This window comes from Sceloporus occidentalis, unplaced genomic scaffold (assembly GCF_023333645.1).
Source record: "Sceloporus occidentalis isolate IW3139 unplaced genomic scaffold, rSceOcc1.0.p SCAF_1, whole genome shotgun sequence".
In the NCBI taxonomy this organism is placed as follows: domain Eukaryota; kingdom Metazoa; phylum Chordata; class Lepidosauria; order Squamata; family Phrynosomatidae; genus Sceloporus; species Sceloporus occidentalis.
In genome coordinates, this window is record NW_028316981.1 from 137,004,661 (window position 1) to 137,031,625 (window position 26,965).

A 26,965-nucleotide genomic window follows, 5' to 3' on the forward strand; every position below is an offset into this window, starting at 1 on the left:
TGGGGGCAAATTAGATTACTTGCTAATTAGCTTACTTGCTGTTCACCGCTATGATCTTTGGAATAGCGGTATATACATAAAACAAATTAATTAATTAATTAATATTACTCACTTTGAAATAACAGCACTCTTAAGTCAAATGATAATTTGTGGTATTTTGATTCAACATAGAAAACATCATGCTTAAGCGATAATTGGGAATTGTAACCACTTAATGTATGCTGTCTGTATCTTTAGCCAAGATAGTTGTTAAAAATAATACTTGTGAAAATTGATATATTACAAGGGGTACCAAATAATCATGACTTGGAAAAGAAGTTATAATCTAGTTCTCAGGGATCACATTTATTTATTTGGGACAGTAATATAAACAAAATTCATTCACACTGGAATGCAAATTTGATAGGATGGTGGACTGTGGGTTTTTGGGACACTGACTTATTTATGAGCTTAAACACATTTACACAGATATTATACTCCAGGAGTAGGTAATGAATTGGCACTACAGATGATGGCTTTCTTGACATGGCAGTCTGTGCTTAACGGAAACATGCTGTGCCCTGAAATGCCCACCTCTGTACTGAGACACTGCTGAATTGCTTCACCTTAAGAAGTTCTTGGGGGGGGGGGGGGAGTCTGACCAGAAGGGTCTCATAAACTGTTTTGCAGCATTAGAATCATACACAGGTATCTTAGGGCACCAGGTGCTTTACGCCCAACAAGATCCTCACCCTTAATGTTGATTCTAATTTATGGTGACCTCAAAGCAACCATATCATGGGGCTTTGCCACTGCCTCCTTCCCCTGAGGAGGCCGAGAGAGTGTGACTTCTTATTGCCCAAGGCCGCCCAGTGGGTTTCCATGGCTGAGCAGGGATTCAAGCCACGGTCTCCAGAGTGCAGTGCGAATACAGTATTTCATTGATGGTTCACCTGGGTTCCCTCCCACCTCCGGCTGAATGATATCAACAAATTAGCAGGGCCATGTTGAGTGTGGCTAAGGGGCAGGCGTTCATAGGAGTGTTCCCAGCGATGTCTTGAATGTCACCCTTGCTGCGCCCGCACTGGGGGAACGGCCCTGTCTGGCACTGCTTCAACGGCGCCTGTGGCTCATGGCTATGGCATTCTGGGAACACTAGTGGAACTTTGATTCAGCGTAAGATCGCGGGGGGGGGGGGAGATTGGGCAATAGGTTTTTAAAACCCACCGAGGAGGCCTTGGGCGAATCACACACTCTCAGCCTCAGAGGAGGGCCATGGCAGGCCTCTGAAGAAGCCTTGCCAAGAAAAGACCCAGGGGAAGGTGTGCCAGAGGGTGGCCACGCTGAGGAAAGGAGCCTGCTTGGCACCGCTTTAACCGCCACGGCTCAAGGCTATGGCATTCTGGGAACGGTAATTGTGGCACCAGAGCTGCTTCATTTCTCCACTGTGGGCGCAGCAGGGGAGCATTCAAGAAAACAGATGTCGGACGTGGCCACACAAGAAGCTGGAAACGCTCCCATAAACGCGTGCTCCTTAGCCACGCTCAAAATGGAGGACTTGTTCTGGATTCCGGTTGAAGAAATGTAGGACGCGAGGTGGGAAAAGGAGGACAGCGCTGGTTCCCTTCCCTCCCTGGGATACAGCCCCGCCCCTCAGTCGCGTCAGGAGCCTCTCTAGGATCTCAACTCTCTTGTGCTCGGTCCCTTCCCCCCTCCGCCTTCTCTTTAGGAACCGGAAGTACTCTCTAAAAAGGGTTAGGGAGGGAAAACACACCCGTCGTTCTCAGCAGGAAGTGACGTCAGGCGGCGGGGGCGGAAGTGAGGGGCGCGCGCGCGTGCACGGGCGGGTGGATTTTGGGCGGCGGCGGCGGGCGGCGTTTGACACCAGCGGCAGAAGGTGAGGAGGGCGGCCTGGGCTCCGGGGAGGAGGCTGCTTCCTCCGCGTCGCTTCTGCCTTTCTCCCCCGCTCCTCCTGGTCTTTCTCCGTCTCCCTTCCCCGCCCGGAGGTGGAGAAGGCGCTGCCTGCCTCGCTGCCGTTATGTGGGCCACTCCTCTTGCAGCTCTTCCCTTGGAGACCTCTCTCCAGGACAGAAATCATCCACTTTGACGCCGCTTTAACTGCCCTGGCTCAGTGCTAGCGAATCCTAGGGATTCCCAGAGCGCTCTCTCTCTGACAGAACTACAGTTCCCAGGATTCCATAGCATTCAGGCAGAGCAGTCAAAGCGGCCTCAAAGTGGTTGCTTCGGGGAGTAGGTGTCTGTGTCCCCGCAGGGTTGATCCGCAGGCACTCTAGGAACAATGCAGTCAGACGCCGCTTTAACGGCCATGGCTCCATCCTCCCACATCCTGGGATTTGTCCTCTTGTGAGGCGCGTTGGGCTCGGGCTCTAGAGGCCAGGCTCAGCCATGGAAACCCACGCGGTGGCCTAGGGAGAGCCACGGTCTCCCAGCCGCAGAGGACGGCAATGGCCAGGCTCCCTCGGAAGCAGTGGTTCCCAACCTTCCTCATGCCGCGACCCTCATGTTGTGGTCACCCAAACCCATGAAATTATGTTCATTGCTGCTTCATTCACTGTAATTAAATAGGTGTTTTCCAATGCTCTCAGGCGGCCCCCATGAAAGGATCATTCGACCCCCAAAGGGGTCCCGACCCACAGGTTGGGAACCACTGCTCTGAAGAAACCTTGCCAAGGAAACCCTGTGGCAGGGTCGGAAACGGCCTGAAGGCAGACAGTGATGAGGCGCCCACACTCTTTGGCAGGGAAGGCTAAAGCCCTGGTAAAGCTACAGATCCCAGGATTCCACAGGATGGAGCTACGGCAGTTAAAATGGTCTCAAACGGTATCATTGCTGCAGTGTAGGTGCGCCCCCTACAGGTGATTGTTCCTGTCTAGGTTCCTTCGGAGGAGTAAATACAAGGGCAAATCTTACTTAATCTGGCTTCGGATTTCTAGTTCTTGCTGTGATCACGATATTTATTATTGCAATAGGTATACTCTATTTGCTGTTGTCTATTCTTTCTTAGATACAGTGCATCACTACTCTGTTTGTGCAGCGATAGTGTGGGCTGGTGTTACCCATCTTTTCCCAATACCTTTCATTAAATGTGCAGCTGTTATTCATCTTATGCCATTTATAAGCCACCTTGAAAGGTTTGGTGGCTCTTGAACTGAATTTTCCTGTCTTCTGAAAACACAGTATTCCATGTGAATAAGCCCAATCACAACTCACAACTCAAGACAATTTTGAGTTGTGATTGGACTTATTCCCTGGAATACTGGGCATCACAATTAAAAAAGGATGTTGACAAGCTGGAGCATGTCCAAAGGAGGGTGACCAAAATGGTAAAGGGTCTTGAAACCATGCCTTATGAGGAGAGACTTAGGAAGCTGGGTATGTTTAGCCTGGAGAAGAGATGGTTAAGACATGATATGATAGCACTGTTTAAGTATTTGAAGGGATATTGAGGATGGAGCATCCTTGTTTTCTGCTGCTCCAGAGAACAGGACACAGAGCATTGGATTCAAACTATAGGAAAAGGTACTCCTCCTAAACATTAGGAAGAAGCTCCTGAGCTATTCAACAGTGGAACACACTTCTTCAGAGGATGGCGGAGTCTCCTTTGGAGGTCTTTAAAGAGAGGATGGATGGCCATCTGTCAAGATTACTTTGATGGGAGTTCCTGCATGGCAGGGGGGTTGGACTGGATGGCTCTTGTGGTCTCTTGCAACTCTATGATTAGTTATGGATCAGGGCTTAATTTGAGCCAGCATGTGGTATTATTATTAGCTGGAGTGAGGAAGCATCGGATGATGTACAGAGTGCAGTTTCATTCGTTACAGTGTCAATATATTCCCACATTTCTAGGTTTAGAGTGAACAGTTTCCCTTGACCTAATGAATTGCTGCTATTCAGGCAGGCTTGAAGAGTGCTGCCGCTCCTCCTTATCATGAAGTACTGTTGCGGGAGGAAAGTGATTCATGCTGGTTCAAATCTTTTAAAGTAAGCATAGATCAGCATTAAAACCTTCTTGTGTCTATAAGAGGAAGTAGGATTATGTTGTCAGAAATCCTGTGGAGTAAGTTAGATAGGATTCAGATAATTTTGTTGCCAGGGTATTTAAGGCTTCTGTATTGCTTAGAAGTGACCTAGGTATGCTTCTCCTAAACTGTTACTCCTGTTGTTGTTCATGGAAGCAACTAATGGGCTTTGCATTGTTCCTTCTTCCATAGTTTTAAATGAATCTCAAGATTTTGTGTTGCCTCATTAGTGGCCTTCCTAGCAACAGCTAACAATGACAAATCTTTGCCATTGAGCCCTTCCTTTGGCATATGCTGTCTCCATATGGTTGTGTTATAGGTTAAGATGGAAGCTTTTAAAAGGGATTCAGAGTATAAGTTGAGAGCTGATTGCTGCACGTTAGGAGGTGGCTATTCTATATAATATGGGTTATTGTAGGCCATGCAGCTGTTGCTATACATTCCGGAACAGCACATCATAAGTAGTGGGGAAATAATAGGTTCTGTTACACTTTTGGCAGTTTGATCATTACTGGATACAAATAATGTTCAATGTACATATTTTCTTATGAACATTAGAGTGTCTGTGGCTTTCTTGCCATATGGCTGTCATTTTTTTGGCATCAAATTTAATGACCCTCATACATTAAACTGTCTAAGGGGATGTGCGCAGCCTGCTCTTGGAATTTAAAAAGTAAGATGCCAGTTGGGTGTCCTCATGTCTCAGCTAAATGTCTTTGCTACTCAGTATTCTCTAGTCTGAGCATCTAGTAGTGTAGGAGAAAGTGTCATTTGCATAAGCTACTCATACTTTTGGCACAACATATGTAAATCTGATACCAACTTCTTAGGCCTGCTCATGGTGGTGAAAAAACCAAATACTCTACTGGGTGTGAAGATGCTCTTGCCTGCTACAAAAAAAATGAAAGCTTTAAAACAATGAAAATTCTTTTTCTTGAATGTAAATAGAATAAAGCTGCTTAAATGTAATAAGTACCTTAGCTGAATTGTTGTTGTTGTGTGCCTTTAACTCTTTTCTGACTATGGCAACACTTGATAGGTTTTTTTGAGGAGTCAGAGTGTGTGACTCGCCCAACGTCATCCATGGCTGCATGGGGTTTTCATGGCTGCATGGGAAATCGAATCCTGATTTCTTACTCAAATCACTGTACCATTCTTGCTCTTGCTTTAGCAAATACAGGTGTTATATATCTATGCATAAAATGCATGAGGAGGAGAAATGTGTTACCCTTCTGTTGCTGTCTCTGTCTCCCTCTACTGTGTGTTACTTCCTCTACGGTTGTATTTGTCTCTACACTCTGTACTGCTTGGGTCCAGACTTTTTGAAGGGCTGTTATCTCTGTTTATGAGCCCACTAGAGTGTTGAGATCATCTGGGAAGGCCCTTCTCTCTGTCCCACCATCCTCTCAAGCTTGTTTGGTGGGAGTAAGAGAGAGGGCTTTCTCCATGGCTGCTCCCAGGCTCTGCAACCCCCCCCCCCCCACCATAGAGATCAGGCTGGCTCCATCCCTGCTCTCCTTTAGGCAGCAGATAAAGACATTCTTGTGTCGTCAGGTGATTTCAAACCGACACGGGTTAGGCTTTAAATGCTGTGTAATTCAGATTTTAAGGTTTGTATAGAATTTTTAATACTTTTTAAATTTTAATGCATAATTGTTTTAATTTTTAAATTGTTCAATTTAGTTTTTTATATCTATATGTTTTAATGCTTTTGTATTGTTTTAAATTTGCTCTCTGCCACCATGAGTCCCTATATTGGGAGAAAGGTAGGATATAAGTTAATAAAACAATAACAATACTTTCCCAGGTTCTATATGATATGGAGAGCCTTCACGGATTAGAGTCTCTTCACAAAATCACTCTCCTTGTACAGAAGATGGGTGGGTCTAGTGGCATACCTTTTAGGGACTGAGTGCTCAAACTAAAAGGCGTTCTGGCACCAGGTAACACCCAGTGCCAGGAGGAACTTCCGCCCTCCGGTAGCACTTCCGCCTTCCAGGAACAGCTGAAGGCCTGGGGCTTGGGGCAAGGGGGAAAGGAGAGGAACAGGTGCACGTGTCTGTTCCTCCTCCTCTCCCCACACCCTCCTGGGTTATCAGCTCCCTCTCTGGAAGCATCTGAAGGCCTGGCACAGCTGGGAAGAAGAAGAACAGGCGCCCTCCTGTTCCTCCTCTTCTCCGGCTTCCACGTGCCCTGAAAAATGCTCTTGTGTGCCATCTCAGGCACATGTGCCATAGGTTCACCACCATGGGGCTAGGGTGTTCTTTTTCCTAGTGTGTTTAGTGTACAACAAGATTGTTTCAGGTCTGCCAGTCTCATCATGCCTCGCCATTCACTACACTGGCTAGCACTCCTGGCCCAGTGTGCCCGCGTTATATGCGGACGCGTTTTACGCGGCTTCCAGCATATGCTGAAAGCCACACTGGAAGGAAGGGAGCCGCGTGCCGGAAGAAAACAATTGTGCTTGCTCCTGTGGCGTGCGCACCGCGGGCATGAGCCCCATTCATTTGAATGGGGCTTGAGCGTCTGCGGTTTTTCCCTTACGCAGGGGCAACCGGAACGGATCCCCTGCATAAAGGAAGGGATGACTGTAGTTGAAATCTAGCATCATTTTGAGGGCCACAGATCCCTGCTCTGACTATATAACTCCTGTACATCTTTCCTTTCTTTTTTAAAATTTTATTGAGGAAAAAAATAATAACATACAATCACCAAAGACATATAAAACAAGGATTAAAAAAAAGTAGCCTTATCTCCTTTTCCTAAGTTCTCTGTAGGCCCTTTCTAGTGGGACTTTATTTAGAGAGCTATATTGCTGTCAGTCCTAACGCTCAATGTAGAACAGCAGAAAAGGATGTGATGGAGCAGAAGCCAGATTTTTGGAAAACCACTGTGTATTAAACACTACTCTCTCAGGGGTGAAACAGTTAGGCAGAAAGAAGTGGCTTCTGGCCACTTTGGAGGCGTGCCAATTAGACAATGCACACCTCCAAAGAGACCGAAAGCCACACTCCAGTCCTTTGGATCAGGGGAAAAGGAGCTCAGATAATCCGACTCTTGTTGGCCTCTGCATGCACAGCCCATCTTGGGAGCAGGCTGTGTGGTCAGTGGGGTCCGGACTCACTTCTGGGCAGAGCAGCCTCGGAACACTCTTTCCCACCCATCTGCTCTGGCCCTTGGAAAAGAAAATGATCCTTTTTTGTTTAAGGTTACTGTGTCCTTTCCAATTTATAATGATCCCATCACATCATTTTCTTGGCAAGAATTGTTCAGAGAGGGTTTTCCTTTGTCTTCCTCTGAGGTTTAGAGAGTGTAACTTGCCCAAGGTCATCTAGAGAGATGCCCTGGCCAAATAGGGATTCAAAACCTGATCTCCAAAGTTGTAGTCCAGTGCACAAACCACTACACTATGCTATATATTTCTCTCTGTCAAGGTAAGGGTGGGCATACAGTATGGGGCCCTCTGATGTTGTGCTGGAACTCCTAGTAGCTCTAGCTGGCATAGCCTGTAGTGAGAAACCCTATAGTAAGTTGCAGTTCAATGACATCAGGTGGGCAGAATGATTCTCACTGCTGGCTTAGTGGGAGATACCATTACTGACTTTCCTCTGTGCTTTGGAAAAATACAGGCACTGTATTTAAGGTACAAATTACACTAAAATACAGCCTAGTGGATTTCAGATGTTGTAGCCTAATTACGACTATGCCAGAAGGTTTCCAGTCTGTCTAATTGTCTAGCTGTGGCTTACATAAGTTGCTTTGCCATGTTCTGGTGCTCTGCTCTTTAATGGCCCTTGCCAGTCAAGTCCTACTTCCTTTATTCCCCCCTTCTGAGCTCTGGTGGCACACAACTCTCCTGGTACTGGACTTCCTAACAATCTGCATTGGAGCTGTAACATTTCCAGTAAAGGCTGAGGTTCCTGAAATGTTTTGCTCTTACTCTTGTCAATATTTTCTGCTGGGTTTCCATGGTGAGACTTTGTGTACACTGCAGCTTAGCAGACTTGTACTATCAGCTAACAAACAATGGCAATACGCATTATCAAGTGGGTGAATGCTGGCCAGGAGTCAGGATCTCATTTGCCATTCCTGTCTTTCCATTGGTGTGGAAACCTCGGCATCTTCTAGCAGAAATAACTAATGCGTAGACTTTAAGTAGAATGCTTGAGGGTTTGTGGAAGAGTTCTGTACCAGGCTGTCCACCAGCCACAGTGCCAGAATTGGTGTGGAAACCTTGGCATCTTCTAGCAGAAATAACTAATGCGTAGACTTGAAGTAGAATGCTTGAGGGTTTGTGGAAGAGTTCTGTACCAGGTTGTTCACCAGCTACAGTGCCAGAAATGTTCTTGCAACAGAGTTCTTTCCATTCTTCTAAAAGTGTTAGCAGATGTGGTAGAAACCAGTGTGAATTACAGGATCTGGCAACTAATGAGCTATGGTTTTTGTTTTCTGTTTTTTGCTTCCCTTGGCTCAATTGTGCATGTAAGAGGGATAGTCCAAACTCCCTAGTGATCCCTTTCTCTCACTGGAGGATAATGCATTATGCCTGAGCTAATGGGATCTCTATTTCATTCAGATAGAACCTTCTGTCAAAGTGAATTAGTGGTTTAGCCTTAGGGACCATTTGTGTGAAGAGCTTCTCTTCTTGACTCACCTCAGTTGCAGATTTTCCTGGTGGCAAAAGCCCTGTATCTTTGCCACAAGGCTAAAGGTTCTCCATGTTAGGGGAGCAGGCTAATAAGTCAGGATTGTGATTTTCTGAAAGACTTACGTGCCCCTCCTTTCCTTTAGCAGAGGATAATATGTTGTAAGGTTCTTGGATGGAAAGGAAGTGCTTGTCAGTAGCAGAAATGGAAAATAATGCTAATAGGTGGTGCAGTTGTAAAAATACTTCTCTGATGCTACAGGTTCATATTAACTGGAAATTGGTATTGGCCATTTCAAACTAAATGCTTTTTCAAACTTCTGTTTCCCCTCTATTTGGAAAGAATATCTATATAAGAAAATTGGCTTCCCTGGTGGGAGATGTGGTATGATAATATTTCATAACATGAATTTGCAGGTACATGAAGGATGGGAGACATGTGCCACATTTCACAAGTCATGTTGTAATGTAAATTCATATACAGAGTCTCATTCTTTCCATCTGTAACAATGGGAGTGATTTAGTTCTTGATCCAGAGTCATTGGTACATGTTAAGTATTGGTCCAGTATCTGGCCAGTCGTTAAGTAAGAGGTTGATGGGGCTAGTTCTTTGGCAGTTGGCTGTGCTGTAGCCCAGTGAATGAGTATGTGTGTGCCTTCATGTTGCCTCTTGACTTACAGCAACCCCCTGAATTTCATAGCATTTTCTTAGGTAAGGAATAGTTGGAGGTGGTTTGCCAGTTCCTTCTTCTGAAATATAGTCTACAGCATCTGGCATGAGACATTTACTGTGTCATGGAAATACCAGGAACCCCTCGCTGTGAAGCCAATTTTCAACTATTGTGGATGTAATGAAATATCCATGTAGAGGACAAGTAAGCTTTTTTCTGTATTACTACCAAGCCTTTTACAGATTAGAAGGTGAAGTATTGGTAGTTGCCTTTTATTTTCAGCAAAGATGGGGAACCTCTTTCATCTGGAGGACTAAATTAAGTTTTAGAGATATTCTTGTGGGTGAGGGTCAAAAGGAGGGGACCCAAATACCAGCATGGTTTTTTAAATAATAGTTTTATGCATTAAACACATTAGAAATAGAAACAATACACTACACTAAAATACTAACACAAATATAAACCCCAACCCAATCTACTCACAAAACAAATGTACAAAAAGAGACACAGGACCTTATCACACGTGGGGGGGGTTGCAGCTCAGATCCGCAGTCACTCCTGTTCTAGTAATGCAAAGTGTGATGTTTTTTCACACCAGATCCAGAGTCACTCCTGTCTAGCAATGCAAATTGTTAAAATGTGATGTTTTACCACACCTGGTTGCCTTTCTGTTGTCCTTCTGAACTGAGGGGGAAGCAGAGTCAGTTCTATTCCAAGCAAGTCACGTGATGAGGATATAAGCAAAGCGGAGTGAGTGCACATCGTATTACCACACTGGAAGGTTGAATGATTCAAATCAGCACCCTTGCACATGCTCAGTGGGGCTCTGGATTCTGTCCTCCTTCCCTGCCCCCTCCTTAGCTGTCATCCTTCATGGGATGATGGGATAGGTCGCTGGGGGTCCCTGGGGCCAGGATCGGGATGCAGGAGAAGGCAGAGGATGATGGGATAGCTCGCTGGGGGTTGCTGGGGCCAAGATTGGGATGCAGGATAAGGCAGGGGATGATGGGAATGATGGGATGGGTTGCAGGGTGGCATGAAGGAGGAGGAGGGGAATGATGGAGCAGGACACAGGGGGCCAAGGGGGGTGACATCGGGGTGGTTTCCCCCACCAGACCAATTCGCAGTGCAATTGAAGTGAGCTTGAATGCGAATTCTGTGAAGTCACTTTTTTCGGTTTTACCAAAATGAGGGGTCACTTTGGAATCACTGCGGAAGCACCTTGCAAGGAGCTCCCATAGAAAGGAATGGCGTCTGATAACACATTCACATTACGACGTGAATGTGCATCATTGGAAGTGAAGTCACCTCGAAACTGAGCTGGAAAATCTCCAAAAAGCTCCGTGTGATATACTCCACAGTTGACTTCCCACCCTCCAAATACAAGGATTTTAAAAATAATAATCAAATAATGGTTATAGTTAACTTCTCCATATCCAAACATCACTCATTACTATTTCTGACCATGAAATATAACAGCATAACATTAAACATGATAGCTTGCAGCGTGTTTTTATCTTAAAGCTCTTACTGACACTAATTGTTAGCAGTGGTAGTTCAGTCTTTTAGAATGGTCAACAACAAAAGTACAGAAGTTGGGAAATCACACATTGATGGTATTGTGAGGAAAGGGCATAGGTGGTTCATTTTTCAAGAAGGCCAGATTTGTCCTCAGTACCTGAGGTTCCTCCAACCTGGATCTTCAGATTCAAAAGTGGCTCAGGTTATTTTACCTCTACAGGGATTTGCCTTGTCAATGTTAAAGCACCTGTCATCCTCAGGTGTGCAGTGCACACACATGCTGAGCTGCTTCTCTGACTATATTTAGGCATAGAGGTGCTCTTGTTCCTGGAGAATTTGTCAGTTCTATATTGGTACTGAGAGCATTCTGAGCAGTCCTGAAGCTACAGCACTAGTTAATCCCGTTTTTCCTGACCCTTCTTCCTCCCCCTCCCTTTTACCAGGACAAGTCTTAAACATTCATTTAATGCTTTTTTCATCTTCAACTTCCAATTCATCAAGATAGTATTGGGGTATCTTTCTACCAATTGGTGTAGTTTACGTAGAAAAATTGGTTAATTCTGAATGGCTGCATTCATGAGTGCAAGGTAAATCCAGGTTGCATTACCTGGTTGTGTACTGAACAGTCATGTATATCTGTGCTCATTCTTGCACTGGAGCCTTGTATGGTGGTGATCTGTTAATGATCTTGTAATTCTTAGTGTGCTCATAAAACGAACCTAGATAAAGCAATGTGATACCAAGCAGGGGTTCAACAATAGGAATCTGTTGTTCAGTTTCTACTGGCAAGCTATATTGACAACAAATGATTGTCTCATATAGGAAACACTGAGTCTCCAAGTTCCAGTACTTGAAGACAAGGAAGTTGTGGTTGTTCAGCCATTGCACTGATTTGGAAGCTACATCCAAGATTATTTCATAAATTTGAATACATTAGTTTTTTTTGTTTCTTTGTTTAAAAACAACTTTTGTGCCAAGCAAATGTTCCAGGAGTATTTTCCACAATTCGTAGCATACTTTTCTTTCAGGGTGGAAAGCTTGGACTACTTCAAGAAAAGGGCAATTAGATCATGTATGTAAACAGTGAATTCCCAGCTGTGAGAATTAAAACATTGCTTTTAGGCCCTTGTATGTCTTAATTTCTACCAAATTCTGACTACATGGTGCATTACAGACCGCCCCTTTGGGGTGGCCTGTAGGCGCTCCTTTCCCCACTGGATCGGGGCCTCAGCTGCTAGAACCGCAGCTTTTGGGGCCCCGATCCGCCACTTTACAGGCCGCGGGGAAGCGGCAAAATGTCGCTTCCCTGCGGCCTGGAAAGGGGTGTCCTTGGGGCTTCAAGCTCCAAGGACACCTGTTGGCGGCGGGGAGGAGGAGAAAGGGGCCACTCTGCCCCTTTCTCCCTTGCGTTGCTGGCGCAGCTGTCTAAAGGCTGCGCTAGCGACGCAAATCGCGGAAGGAGCTCTGTTTCGAAGCTCCTTCTAGCACCGCAGAAAGGGCTCTCTATGCGCCCTCGCACGAGACAAAGACGTCACGTCCGCACTGCCTCGTTTGGAGGCGGCGCATTCGTGACATCATAATGGTGGCCCCCGTGTGGAACGGGCGCTGCCATTTTGTATGGACTCAATCCGTACTACGGTTAGGGGGTGTCTGGAAGGGACGCCCCTTTCTAACCCTAGTACGGACCCAGTCCGTACTATTACGCCCGTGCGGAACAGGCCCATGTTTCCATGACTTTTTTTACAACTAGAATAGCTTGTTGTTGTTGTTTTAATGGAAGAACAAGAGTTTTCAAGATGCCAAATTCTGTGTCTTATACATGCCGCAAGTTTACTACTGAAGCTTTACACAAATTTCAGTGGAAGACTGAAAATGTAAAGTTAAGCTTATAAGTCCTGCTTCATAGTTTGGTCCTATAATGATCTAGTCTTGAAAGTAGGGTTGAATACAGGGCAGATCTTTTCCAAAGAGGCAATATAAATTCTTGCTGATCTGTCATTGCACATAGCTAAGCATTTTTGCTTGAGTTCTAACTGGGTACACATGGTTTAGGGCTTATGTGAATTGCATCTAGCAATATATTGAAATAAAAACACATTCTTATGGAACATTAAAGTTGGCATCGTAGCCCTATATCACTCCAATTGTTTTGGATAACATTTTCTACCCATCTCAACTGGGGTTGATGAAGGTTGGGGAAGATAGAGGTTATAGTCTAAAACACCTACTGGATCCTGGTTGAGAGAGCTTGCCGTAGGGCCTAAGACTCACTGTGACAAGGATTTTCTTGTACTAGAATAATCAATAACCTGATTGCTTTATTGTTTACACTTTTTCTTCTGTATTCCACCATTTATGTGCATTTATAAAATGAGGATAAATTTTTATGTGTTTGGATGCTAATCCATGTAAATGTGTGCTACAAATCCTTTAGTCTTTAAGGAGTCACAAACCTGCAGGTGGTAACAGTGTTTCCCCCTTTGAAATATACCAGAGCCTCTTTCATTGCATAAGCACATTAACCTCCTTGGATGCTAAAAACTTAGAAACACACAATTCCTTCACCAAAGGTGTACTCTTTGCTGCTCAGTTTTTTCTCCCTAGCCAGGGGTGCACTTTTTGGTGCCTAAGATGGTTAGGGCCCACTATCTGTATCCTTGAGGAGGTGCAGTGTTTTAACTGGCTCTTTTAAGCAGTTTCAGGTTTGGGAAGCAGAGTGTCTGAGAGTGTGATTTACAGTGACACTGCTAATGTTTTGCCTGCCACCTGAAAATGGCGGATAAAGGGCCTTTGTTTCCTCTAGGCAGCCCTTATGCTAGTGACCCTTAGTAAACTGCTCTCTTCCTCCAAGGAAGAGGCTTAGGCTGGGGCAAGTATTTTGCAAGAACATATCCTTCCTGTCTGGTTTGAAGCCATTGTGTTAATGTGGGCAGGGATTTTGTGAATCAGTGTATGAAGGGAATCTGGTGTGGGTCACAAGAATGTGCTCCACCTTTTCTCGGCTGAATTATAGCTGAACAGCCTGACTGGAGCTTTTTGTCCACTACTACTTCAGCGAATTTGCATGTGCTGCTGGAGGAAAGCAGCTGTACATCTGCTTTCTAGAACTGAGTATTCCCTCAGGTGCTGTGGGGATAGCCTGTGGAAACTAGCTTTCCTAGGAAGGCACTTGAAAGGGCTTTCCAGGTTGCTAACAGCACCAGCAGCAGACTTAGAGGATTAGCCTCTTGGCCTTAGGGGGGTGAGAGGCACAGATCCTTATATTTTGTGACAATGCTTCTGAGGTTTAGCTGCATTTTATAAATGGCTAATCACACAACAACAACATATCATACAAGACAATTCTAAGAGCTGCAATCTAGAATCTGATATGTAGTGTGTTCAGCCTAAAAAGAGCCAGTGTGGTGTAGTGGTTTGAATGTTGAACTGTGACTCTGGAGACTAGAATTTGATTCTCTGCTTGGCCGTGGAAGGTGGGGACTTTATCACACGATGAAAATTGGAAGGTTAACTGAGGGTTAATCAAAGGTAATCCCTGCTTTTTAATGTAATTTCGTAAGAGAATATCAAACGCCACAGCCAATCTAAAGCTGATCCACATGCAATCACGAATCATCTAGGAATAGCTAAATTCGGTAAAATGGCGAATTTGTAAATCCTTTTGCACTGCAAATTTGCAGTCAAGTCGGATTTATCTTGGCATGATAGATTGGGCATGGATTCCTTTCGTTACAAGCAAACTACAATTCCCGTGATCTTTTGTAGGATGGAGGCATGACCGGGTGGGAAGGGGGGTACCTTGCTGGCTTCCTTGCCTGCTAGCTAAGCTTCCTTCCTTGCTTTCTAATTTGTTTGCTTGCTGCCTTCCTTCCTTGCTTTTTCCCACAAGGCCAAGAAAAGGTGTGCAGTCGATAAAAAGGTAAGGCCTGGATCGGGCTTGCCTTCGCACTACAGGGAAGCCTATGTAGGATGGAGGCAGGAACAGACAACAATTCTTGGCTATCAGCCTGCGCTGCTAATAGATCAGAAGCTGGTGTGTGTGTGCAGCCGACAAGGCTAACACCCCAGAAGCCCGCCCACACTGTCTAAAACAGGCACTCAAAACGACTCCCTGCCTCCAAGACAGCCACCCTTCCCTCTCTGGAGTATGGGGGAGGGGGGGCAATTGTGGAAATGACAGTTTGGAGCATGCGCAAGAAAGGTATTTCCCAAGCTAGCAACGGGAATTTATCCTCATCCATTTGATATCCAAATTCGCATTGGACCCACTATAATGTGCTTTTAACCCCTTGTTGTGCTCTGTGTGATAACCATTAGCAAATGGGCTTGCTTTTCCGGGATGCCAACACTTTAACCATTTTTGGGATGGAAGCACATAGGTCCCTGGGTGAAAAAGTCCCCAGGTGACCTTGATTGAGTCAGCCCCAGAAAACCCCTTGATAGGGTCGCCATAAGTCTTCAACTATTTGAAGACACACAACAGCATACATACCCTAAAGGTAGGGAAGCTAAGTTCTGCTTAGTACTTGAATGGGAGACTGCCAATAACTACCATATCAGGTGCTCTAGGCTATATTTCAGAGGAAGAAGGAACTTGCAAAACTATATCTCTGCATATTCCTTATCTAAGAAAACCCTATGAAATTCATGGGGTCATCATAAGTCAATAGGTGACTTGAAGGCACTAACACATGCACATACAATCTCAGTATCTCACAGTTGCTGCTATTGGTTTTGTGCACATGGCTTCTTTTTCTGAGAGTTCCTCAAAGGCAGTGGGTTTCATACTCTGGAATAAAATGTGAAGCATACATATGTTCAAAGCTGAGAATTGAAATGGGGGGGGGGTGAGAGAGAGGGCACACATACAAAGATGGGGGGAAGTATCTGCATGAAGTTGTGACCAGGCAACACCTGTGAGTCCCACCAGTTGGTATTTGGTGGGTGGGTAGGAAGGCTTACGAGAAACCTAGGTGTGCAATTCGGAATTGCAAGTACTGTATTGGTAGTGTAAAACCTGCTTCTCCTGATGGTCACTATGGCATGGTTCTTGGCTGCCTTGAAGTGGTGGGAAATGAGCTATAGGCAGACATCTGTAGGTGGCTGCTCAGCCAAATTCATGCATGTAGAAAAGCGGCTGAACTGTGCCAGTGGTAGCAGCTCCTCAGTTATGTTCAAGGCATCTAGACACACCCTTGGGGAGCGAGCCAGCTTCCTGATTGGGAGGGGAGGGGAGTGCTGCTTTCCCAGTGGGTAGGGCTGGGCTGCATCACTTTATGCTTCCAGTCACAATAGCCAGCTCCTCTGGCTTAAAGAGGCCCTACTGCTGAGGCTGAAGAGAATGCAGTTTCTTGCTGGAAGTTGGAGTGCCACCTTACACACCAGAAAATATTCGAAGAGAGACAATTTATTATTATCCCCCATAATTTTAAGGCTCAGTGGAATCTCCCTTCCTTTGACATCTTTAGCACACAGTTTGTACCTGTGGATTTCTTCATTTTTGGATTTCTTCATGAAATGCTTTTTGTACTTTGTTAAAAGAAGGACCAGGAGCAGTTTGCTGCCAGATAATGGATTAGTGCTGATTATGAATCTTCAGGTCAAACAGGAGTCTGCCATTCTTCAGACCTGGCTCTAGGAAGATTTCTGAAGTGAAACATATCTGCTTATTCACTAGGTATTGTGGTTTAGGAAGATTTCTGGCTACTGAATCCTTATCACATGTGTTCAAGTGATCCTACCCACAGTAAAGGAAGCTGCTCTTTAGTGTTCACTGTTGTTTCTCAGAAATACCTGTTTTTGTCTCCTCTCCACAAAATGGTGAAAGGTGAGCGGTCTAAGCATAACCCACAGTGTTGTTTAGCTCACACAAATTGTACCAGCAAATTGCAACAATAAAAATATTAAAATAATCCCTCTATTAACAACAGGGTGCATCATCTGTGTCTGAGCTGTTCACAAGAAGAGGCCAAAGTACACATAGAAAGGTCTGTAAGTTGAGGTGGGGGGAGAGGCTATCAGTGTGAGCTTTTTAAAGTATAAATGTGGCAAGCAAAGTTAGGAATGTCATCAGCCTCTCACAAAGAGGCTTAAATTTGGGGTGGGGATGAGGACTCAGAAGCATTCATCTGTTAAACAGCTTGTAGGAGTGCAACATTCACAAAGTTGCAGGAGAAGTTTAGCATTTCTAATGAAGAAGGAAGTGTGGAGTGGCTGTCCACCTTTTGGTAGGTTCCCATTTTCCTTCCCATCTCAGCATGCCTTCCCATTTTAAGAGGCATGCATGTTTTGCAAGGGGAGACCACATACTTGTTCCATGTTGCTCATTTGACAGTGTGTAAAGTCTTATACACTTGACCATGCTTGTGTGGTTCTTCCTTTCAATAAAATGTGGCACTACTTGTGTTCTGGTGGAATTAGTTAATAGAAAATCTAACCAGTACTTTGTGGTCATTGAATAGTAAGTTCCTCTGTGTCTGGACTACTCAGGATAAACTTTGCTCTGTGATAATGTGCCTAGTTTTCTGCTGCTTCTAGAATTAGCAGATTCTCAAGCCATCAGATCTTTAGTCCTAAGAGCATAGCCAAAGGCTGTGTTAGATTCAAAAGTACGTACAGGGCAAGGGGTGTAACATTAAGTGTCAGACTCAGTTAACAAAGATGTGCTTTGCTTGCAAAATGTCCCTGTTTCACACCCTGGAGAGTTCCTGTCAGTCCATAAATGTGCCATGGTCTAGCATCTTTCAGATACGCTGGATTGCAGCTCCCAACATTCTCAGCACGTATGGCTCTTGGTGGTCACAATAGTAATGCTGTGTGAGGAAGGCAGTAGTTGTACATCAACACAGCTGGAAGCCTGCAGTTTAGGAAATGGTGGTGTAGACCAGTTCTGTTCAAAGTCGTGGTATCTGGACATGTGCTGGTCCATGAGTCATTGGCTGCCGGTCCCTAGTATGTTTCCAAGAAAGAAACAGTTGTAGTCAGTGGGCACAGATGTGGTGCTGGTCCCTGGTGTTGGTCCCTAACACATTGGAGGGGGGGAATAATTGCAAGTCCCCCACACCATATAATTTGAAAAGCTCCTTTAGACAATAACTAGGCAAATTGGTCAGAATCAGTACAAACTATCCATATACAAGTTACCAGTATTCCTGTGTAAAAGGAGGCCTCTGTTGAAAGCTGGTCATGTGAAGTGGAGAGTTTCTGTCTTGTTAGCCGCTAAGGCTTTCCTAAAGCACTAAAGTCAAATGTGTTTAATGGGATTACTGCAGCATCCCAAAGCTCCTTTCCGATTTGTAATGTTTTGAGGCAATGGATCTGGCTTTGTTTCAAAGTATTGTCAGTCAGGGCTCTTCCCTCCCTGATCTCACTCCTGCTCTTGCTATGCAAATGAGTGTGTACTTTGGAAGCAGTATATTATTGAAAACTGAGTGGCTTAGGCAATGAGTGCATGGAACCTTCCAGGTCTGCTTCTTCTGGGGGGGGGGTGTCCCTTTAGTATCTGCCAGCGTCTCCCAGTGACAGTCTTGTCTTGGTTTTGACCCCTGCATGTTTATGCAACTTGAATCTGTGGGGAAGAGGCACAAGAGGACAGAATAGGAGAGGAAGTTGACAGCAGCACAGGGGAGAGAGCAACAACTGCCACCCTCCCTGGAGCAGTATAGTTGTTAAACATCAGAACCTTGAACTCACTAATTGACAAGAGCAAGAATGCCAGAGCCTTTGAAATGTCACCTGAGGACACCAATTCAAATTATATCTGACCTTCGCAGAGAGTTCCTGGGATGAATTGCTACTTTCAAGGGCCTTTTTTGTAAGATGTGGAAGATTTGGGAGTATCTCTAGCAAGATTTGGAATGCAAGCAAGTTTCATTGCCCATGGTTGCTTTTGCCATCCTACCTAACAGCTTCCTATTAACTGGCTGTGAAAGGCTTAGACATTTTACCTCACTGGATCTTCTCTTTCACTGGCCAGTTGTGTAGTCTTGAGACTTTTCAGTCAGCTTCTCAAGTCACCCTTTCCCCTAAACCCCATCCCCCAGACCAACATCAGCTAAAAACCATTGGCCACTCTAAGTTGTGGGGCTATATAGGCTTACATGACGCCCAGGTTGCAGGATGACCAAGCATGCAGAGGGCAAGCAGCAGGCTTATGGCTAAGTTGATCTGCTTCCTGCTCTAAATGGGGGAGGAGCAGAACAGAGAGATCCTGCAAATAAACCCTTGCTCTAGCAGCCAGGGTGTGTGTGTGGGTGGGTGGGTGGAATGGGGACAAAGTGCAGATGCCTACATCCCGCCCTGGTTGCTGCTTTTGATGTTGGATGGGGTTCAGCCAGGAAGTCACTGATTTCTACAAATAAATCCTTGCTGCTCTGGAAGAAGCTGGGTAGCTTTCTTAATCTTTGAGACTATGGCGGGTTATAGACCGCCGCTTTGAGGCGGTCTGCCACCGCCGCCGTTTGCTCCATAAGGGAGCCGTCGCAGCCAAACCGCGCGGCTCTGTTACGGAGCAAAAAAGAAGCTCCAAAATGGAGCTTCTTCTTGCGGCGCCCTAATGACGTCGCGAGGCGCCAGGGGCGCATTCGCGACGTCATTAGTGCCGCGACACGTTCGGACACACAGCGTCCAATACGTAAAGATGGTGGCGCCTGTATGAACAGGGCGCCGCCATCTTGTACGTATTCTATACGTACTAGGGTTAGGGGGGTGCGTACTAAATGGCGGTCTGTAACCCGCCAATATTTCTTTCCCTGCAGAGAGAAGCTATGACTGTTGCTTAGCAGTGTTGATGTTTGCTCTCAAATAGTTTCTGACATACAACAACCCTATCACAGTGTCTTCTTGGTAAGATTTGTTCAAAGGAGGTTTGCCTTTACCTTCATTTGTGGCTGAGAGAGTGTGACTTGTCCAAGATCTCCCAGTAGGTTTACATGGCTGAGCGAGGATTCAAATCCTGGTCCCCATAGTCCAGCGCTCAAACCACTACATTGTGCAGGTTCTCTATTGCTAGCAGAATTGCTTACAAAGATGCTAGCTCATGACTTTAATGCTTTATTACCTTGTTATTGTTATAATTAATTACTATCTGTGTTAATAACTTGACACTGATATGCATAACAAAGATGTCTTTGTGTGTGCCCTCCTTTCCACCAGACATCAGTCGCAGTTTCAGAAATGGCTGAGCAAGAACCCACTCCTGAACAGCTGGCCCAGATTGCAGCTGAGAACGAGGAGGATGAGCACTCGGTCAACTATAAGCCCCCTGCCCAAAAGAGCATCCAGGAGATCCAGGAACTGGATAAGGATGATGAGAGCCTACGAAAGTACAAAGAGGCCCTGCTGGGAAATGTCTCCATTGCTGCTGGTGAGTTCCTGGAGGGTGCTGTGTATATAAGAGGAAGGGAAGATGTAGCTGCTGAAATCTGCCCCACCCTCACAAATTGCACAGTGATTACCTATCTGAAGGCAGGTGTTCAGTCTTCTTCCAGCTGAATGTGTAGGTGGAATGTAGACAGCACAGATCAAGAAAAGGCTTATGAACTGCTCTGTCTTAAAATGGATTGGCTTGGAGGAGTGTCTGTTAGTAAAATGGCACAGCATTTGTGCTGCCTCTCAACAAACATATCTTAAATTTAGAATAAGCTTTAAAAATAAAACTAATTTTAACCAGAACTAATGAAAAGGCAGTCTTGGATTAGGCTTCATTTTTTGCAGACTTGCCATTTGTGAAAGAGCCTGAAATGGCCGCAGTAAAAAATGTAATCAGGGATGATAGGACTGAGGGTCAGTTTTGGGATCTCTCCATGCGTGCAATTACTTAATGTCTGACACTGACCTTAAAAGAGGCAAGTATATATCCATGGAAAATAGTTTGTCTTGGTGTAGAAGTGGCTCAAGCTTGCCTATTTACTCTAAGCCCCATTCTTGCTCCAGTGAAGTGACAATGATTGTTCTAGTTTCTACAACTGGGGTCTCCAAGTGTTGATGGATTGCACATTCTGGAATCCTGGGAGTTGTAGTCCAACCATGTTTGGAAGACTACATGATCCCATTGTAATATTTATGCCTCCTTGTTTTACAGATCCCACCACTCCGAACGTGGTGGTAACAAAGCTGACTTTGGTTTGCAGCACTGCTCCTGGCCCCTTGGAATTGGACCTGACAGGTAAGGGGTTAGATCAGAACATTTGACCTCTCCTACAGGCATTGGTAGCACTAGCTCAGCAGAGGAGCTTTCAGCCTCAGTATATTTGTTCAACAGTGGAACACACTCCCTCGGAGGGTAGTGGAGTCTCCTTCTTTGGAGGTCTTTAAACAGAGGTTGGATGGCCACCTGTCAGGGATGCTTTGATTGAGAGTTCATGCATGGCAGGGGGTTGGACTGTGGATGGCCCTTGTGGTCTCTTCCAACGCTGTGATTCTATGATTCATATATCTGTACAGAGGACAGAGCCACTTTCCTCTATTAAATTGTGGAGGGATTTATCCAACAGTGTTTGCTTTGCACCCAGTTTTGACAGTGGAGGGGTCGTTTATAGATCTGAGAACTTCTTAAATGATGTTTCTGCAAGGATGCTACTGGGACTTGATTTACAGATGAGCTTGTCTCAGGTGGAAGCAGCTTTGTTTTGAAGACATTTTAAAGGTTTCAGAATAGACTGATTGCATGCATGAGTGCGTAATTTCAGTGTCATGTGATTAAAATAGCCACAATTCATTTTAACACTTGACTTGTCAATGGGACAGGTAGTCACCTAGAAAAAACAAGGCTTTGGTAACTTCATAGATGAGGTCGTCATCGGCATGGTTGATGCTGAGAAACATCTACCAATCTTTCATTGAGAGAGATGAAAGAGTGTGTAGTTCACTAAGGTATATTAATTAAAATAAGTATGCTATCAGAAAGATCCTTGACCTATTTCTGACTAGAAAACAACTATTCTAAACTAGGTCAATGCAAACCCAGCTATTTTACTTAGAATTGGAATGCTAGGAGAAAAACCTTCAGAACAATTTAGTACATGCATCTTTTTGTGGTGTCTGGACTGGATAAGTAGGTAAGAATATTGGGGAAAATACCAGTCTACTGTGGTGCCATTTTGATTCTCATTGGCTAGAAAGAGCAATATAAGGACACTTTTAGTAGTTGTAGTGGTCCAGCTAGAGCTCATGGTTCTACCTCTATGGAGGCTTGTTTCAGTGGATCTTAGTGCAGGACACAATTTATAAAAATAACTTAATATGAAATCAAAAACCAATGATTAGTATGAGATCAGCAGTGACAGATCCAAGCTAAACAATCACTTAGGACCTAAATGTTTTGGCAGTATGTATAGTTTTGGTGCCAAAGTGAGGTCAGTGTCAGCACCTGCCAATATAAAAAGGGAAGGAATCTAGCAGCATTTTAATGAGTGATTTATTTTAGCATCCTTCATGGATTTCAATCCATTTCTTCATCAGTGGAGAATTGAAATCTATGAAAGCTCAAGCAAAACTCTTTAGTTTTAAAGGTGCTGCTAGATTTACTCCTCTCCCCCTCCCCAGCTTTTGATAGTGAAACAGATAACACGATTCACTCTCTCAGCTACTGCCAGGGAGTCCAAGGAAAGATGTTCCATAACTAGGGTGCTACAACTGAGAAGGGTCTTGCTATAACGTACATATCTTGCTATAATGTACTGATCAAAAGTGTGGACTCCAAAGGAGGATCTCCTTAGCAGATCTCTAATACCAAGATTTCTGTCTGTGCAGGCTTTCAGCATCCTCTCTTCCACCTTGAACTCAGACTAGAACCATATGATTAACCTTTGCAGTTCCTTTTAAAATCAGTGTTAATGGTTTCTGTGTTACCTTTCCAAAAGCAGTCTTACTGCTGCATTCTGTACTAGCTGAAACTTTGTGTCATCTTTAAGCGCAGCCCCACAAATAATAGTGTATTGCTGTAATTTGCATGCGGAGTTACTAGTGCATGAGCTGCTACAGCCAGGTTATCCCTTTGTAGGAATGTAGTAGCTTGTCTGTCAAGTGAAGATGGGCAAAAGCACTCTTCTTGAGCTGAACCTAGATGTCCTCCCGAGCTATGTACTTGATCTTCAAAGGAAATATAGTTCCATCCTGGACGGATTGGTTAGCCAGATCTTAGACCTAGGAATTAACAATCTGTGGAGTCTTTACCTTCTTGGGTTTATCCTCAGTTTGTTGGCCCTCATTCAACTCTTTACAACTACGACATTGGTCTACTATCTTCCAGATTCAGATGGGCATAGCCAACAGATTGATGGCACTTATTTCAAACCACCTAGCAGTTTCATATAGATCAGGGGTGTCCAAAGTGTAATCATACAGACTTCTTTATAAAGAATGGAATGTTGCTATACCCCAGAATTTAACAATCACAAGACTGAACAAAAATCCTGCCATGCCACCTTCTGAAAAAGATCTTGAAGGTGGGAGTAGAACTGTCATAACTCCGTTGTTCATGGTTCCCATCTCACAGTGTTCATCCAGAAGGTTATCATTGATGAATATTTCAAAAAACCTTGAGAGATCAGCAGGAGTAATGGTGTTGTGTTCCTGCAGCCCTTTCACACTAAACAATTAAAGCAACCTGATTTCACATCAACTGTCCCACCTGTCTCCTGTGGAATTGTGGGGTTTGTAGTTTGGTGACAAGCATCAGAGGAACCCCCTGGCTGAGAATTTGAAAGCCCCCCCCCCCCAAACTGCAGCTCCGATGATCTCATAGGATGGAACCCAAGAAAATAAAGTGAAACCAGAGTTTTGTAACGCAGTTTTGTCCCAGGTCATCCATCAGGACTACCAAGGCTGATTTGGTTCCAAAATTGACCTGAAACCAGAGTGGAAAAGTTCTAGATATCCTTTTTTCTTTCTTGAGGCTGACCAACTGCAATTCTCTCGAGCACAGAAAGCAGATATTAGCAGCGGAATGATGGTTCTGATATAGCCAGGGAAGACCTCTTCAGGAAGACACTTTATGGTCAATATTACAAATGAAAGTGAATTCACTGTCCTTTGCTTAATACTTACATTTGTGCCCTCTGAGGGATGTTTGTCTCTGATTCCTCTCTCCTTGCTATCTAGGTGACCTGGAGGCTTTCAAGAAGCAGGCATTTATATTGAAGGAAGCTGTGGAGTACCGGATAAAAATCTCCTTTCGGGTAAGGTCTTGTGAGGGGCCTGGTAGCAGCTACCAAAGGGATCGGCCTTTGGATTACTCAGTCTCTAACTCTGGGCTCAGGGAGGCAGCCTATCAGGGAAGTGTGTGTCAGCTGATGTCTTCCTCTTTCTGTTTAGGTGAATAAGGAGATTGTTTCAGGGCTGAAGTACATCCAGCATACGTTCAGGAAAGGAGTAAAAAGTAAGTGCTAAGTATGAGAGATCTATGGATCCCATTCTTTTCATCTCCTCTGTTTTTTGGGAGAGTGGCAGGGGTGGGAGGAGCCTTGGCAGTAGCCGAGTCCTTTTTTCAGAGAAGCTGAGTCCACTCAGGCTGAAATGTGATCTCTTCAGTAAAAGTGGAATTTTGCTCTAACCTAATTCAGAAAATGTGCCCTCGTCCTTGAGTGCTAGCCATAAAAGAGGTGAAGCAGCAAGTTTGGCTAGCTATCCCTTGAGGCTTGCTGCTGTTCTTTGGAAACTGTTGACACATTTCAACTGCTCTTGTTCCTGGAAGATTCATGTCTTACCTCTCTTTCTGCTTTTCTTCTTTTAGTTGACAAGACTGACTACATGGTTGGCAGCTATGGGCCCCGTGCCGAGGAATATGAGTTCCTAACCCCCATGGAGGAAGCCCCCAAGGGTATGCTAGCCCGAGGCAGTTACAATATCCGATCCAAATTCACAGACGATGATAAGACAGACCATCTTTCCTGGGAGTGGAATCTGAACATCAAGAAGGAATGGAAGGATTAGCCATTCCTAGCCAAATCCCCAAGAGTTGCTCAGACAGTGGCTACAGTAGAAACCCCACCCTGTACCAAAGTGCTGGCATTGGGCATCCCTCTTCTCCTTCTCCTTTTTAAGCTCACCAGGAAGATCGTTCGTGCTCAAGGCCCCACCTGTGTTTCCTCCTAAGAATCACTGAAAGAAATTGACCAAACCTGTGCCATCTTTTCCCAGGCCCACAGGCAGAATGGTCCTTTGTCCTTCCTCTGGCCTTGAGTATGAAGTCCTCTGTTCTGGCCCTTCTGAATTCATCTCAGGCGGGGTAGTGAGAGGGAAGCAACATTTCCTGCTTCCAGGGCCAAGGACCTGGGAAGCATTTCTGCCTCTGGGTGCAAGAGGGGAGGTGCAGAGGAATCCTAATTCCATGCAGAGCTGGGAAGGGCCAGTTCCCCCAATTTGTTTCCAGGCTCAATCATGTTCATTGCGCACCTGTTTCCTTTCAGGGACATGGGCTGGTTTTTCATTTGTGATGGTTTCCTGTAACCATGATGCCTTAATGTGTGTAACATGCATCCTCCAGGGAGGGCCCCCTATCCCTACCTTGTTACACTTTTTTAATATGTGCACCTGTCCCGTCCACACACACGCCTCCCTCCTCCTGATTCAAATCTGGCTGGACGATCATGCTGCTGAGGCTAGTGTCTCCCCAAGGGCTTAAGCGGGGTTCAGGCTGCTATCGTTACAGGCTCCTTTTGGCTAGAGAAGCCTTTGCTTCCAGCTAAGGAGAGAGGGGCCTATCAGTGAGCATCGAAGTTCCTAATGCCACTGTCATCTCCATGTTAGTTCAATCACACAGAAACTGGCTGCAAAGCACTGAAATCCCCAGGACAGCCTCTGGGATTTAGATGGGTTGGCCTAGCTCAGCTGCTCCTCGTCTGATCTGAACAAAGCGCTTGCTATGGACAAATACTCAAGAGAGCAGAGAATGCCTTATGTATCTGTTCTGCCTTTGATATCATGTGCCTGGCTTGTCAGTATTTATTATTGCCTTGATTAGAGTCTTTTCCTTCATGATGCCCGAATAGCCCGGCCACCCCAACAGGACCCCACTGGCCTGGCAATTAGAAACCAGAGGCCTGTAGAGCCCTGATCTTCTCTGCTTGCCAGCCAGCTGGGGCCAAGTTCCTGCTCAACAGCCCTACTCAGTGGGCTACTGAGAGTCCCAAAGTTGTTCTAGATCTGGGACCAAGTGTGTGTGGTTCTCTTTCGTAGCTTTGTCTCTGCTCCAACTCCTCATCCCAACTCCTTCCCTGTAGAGATTTTTTTGTTAAATTGATTTAATGCATTTTTTTGTCTGTAAATCTTAGATCTGGATTAACCAATTTGGAATCATCAGCTTCCCCTTTTCTGACAGTAAAATAAAATCATGAAAGTGGCCATGTTTTTTTGACTCCTTGTTCAATTTCTTGCAGACCTGCTGTGGGTTTAACAGGAAAATGGAGCTCGATCAATCTATGGCTGGGGTAGGCAAAATGAATTCCTTCAGATGTTGTTGGACTGCAACACCCATCAGCCCCAGCCATCATAGCCAGTGTTAAAGATTGCTAGGAGTTACAGTCCAACAACACCTGCAGGTCTGCACATTCCCCAGCTTTGATGTATGTGGTAGGGGACATTGATTGGTTATTCGGGAAATTCATCTGTTGCAGTGATGCTACTTACTATGGATGCATTCTAAAAAGCCTTCAGAGAAAACAGCCATGGAGTATTGCTGCTTCTTTTCCAAGAATGTCCTTTTTCCTCCAGCATTTAAACTGCACAATCAACATGCACTTGGCCTCATTGTCCTCACTGGTTTCTGTACTGACTGGGCCTCCAGTCATTTGAAGACTTCTCTCAGGCAATAAAGAGTTAAGCTGGGAGGGAGGTACATGCAAATGAGTAATTACATCACAGCTGAGGGAAGACCTACTTGGCCAATCAGTGAGCAAGAATGAGAGCTTCTTCTGGAAGCTTCCAAAAGAGGGATATAAAAAGGCCTCTGAGATCAGTTGGAACTGGAGGAGGTTTTGCAGTGGGGAGTCTGAAGTGAGAGTATCTCACTTGATGTGGGTCTTGCCTGTTGGAAAAAACTGCAGGGTTGAGCCTGTGTCAGAAAAGCAAACTTCAGGAAGGTAGTTTGTGCTAGACCAAGGCTAGTAACT

At 45.0% G+C, this 26,965-nt stretch overlaps 1 protein-coding gene across 1 annotated transcript; it reads left to right on the forward strand.

Moving 5' to 3' along the window:
• The first annotated feature begins 1,787 nt into the window (after window positions 1–1,787).
• Window positions 1,788–26,204, forward strand: ARHGDIA (Rho GDP dissociation inhibitor alpha). The gene is made up of 6 exons (XM_089538309.1): window positions 1,788–1,876; window positions 20,010–20,220; window positions 20,938–21,021; window positions 23,958–24,034; window positions 24,171–24,234; window positions 24,589–26,204. The coding sequence occupies exons 2-6, from the start codon at window positions 20,031–20,033 to the stop codon at window positions 24,786–24,788; spliced, it is 615 nt and encodes a 204-aa protein (XP_089394435.1). The 5' UTR covers window positions 1,788–1,876; window positions 20,010–20,030; the 3' UTR covers window positions 24,789–26,204.
• Window positions 26,205–26,965: the final 761 nt, after the last annotated feature.

Bases quoted from the DNA above. Each gene is read 5' to 3' on its own strand.
- ARHGDIA (XM_089538309.1), top strand. From the start codon at position 20,031: ATGGCTGAGCAAGAACCCACTCCTGAACAGCTGGCCCAGATTGCAGCT. The intron at 20,221-20,937 runs GTGAGTTCCTGG...CTTGTTTTACAG, and splicing joins AAATGTCTCCATTGCTGCTG to ATCCCACCACTCCGAACGTG. The intron at 24,235-24,588 runs GTAAGTGCTAAG...TTCTTCTTTTAG, and splicing joins GTTCAGGAAAGGAGTAAAAA to TTGACAAGACTGACTACATG.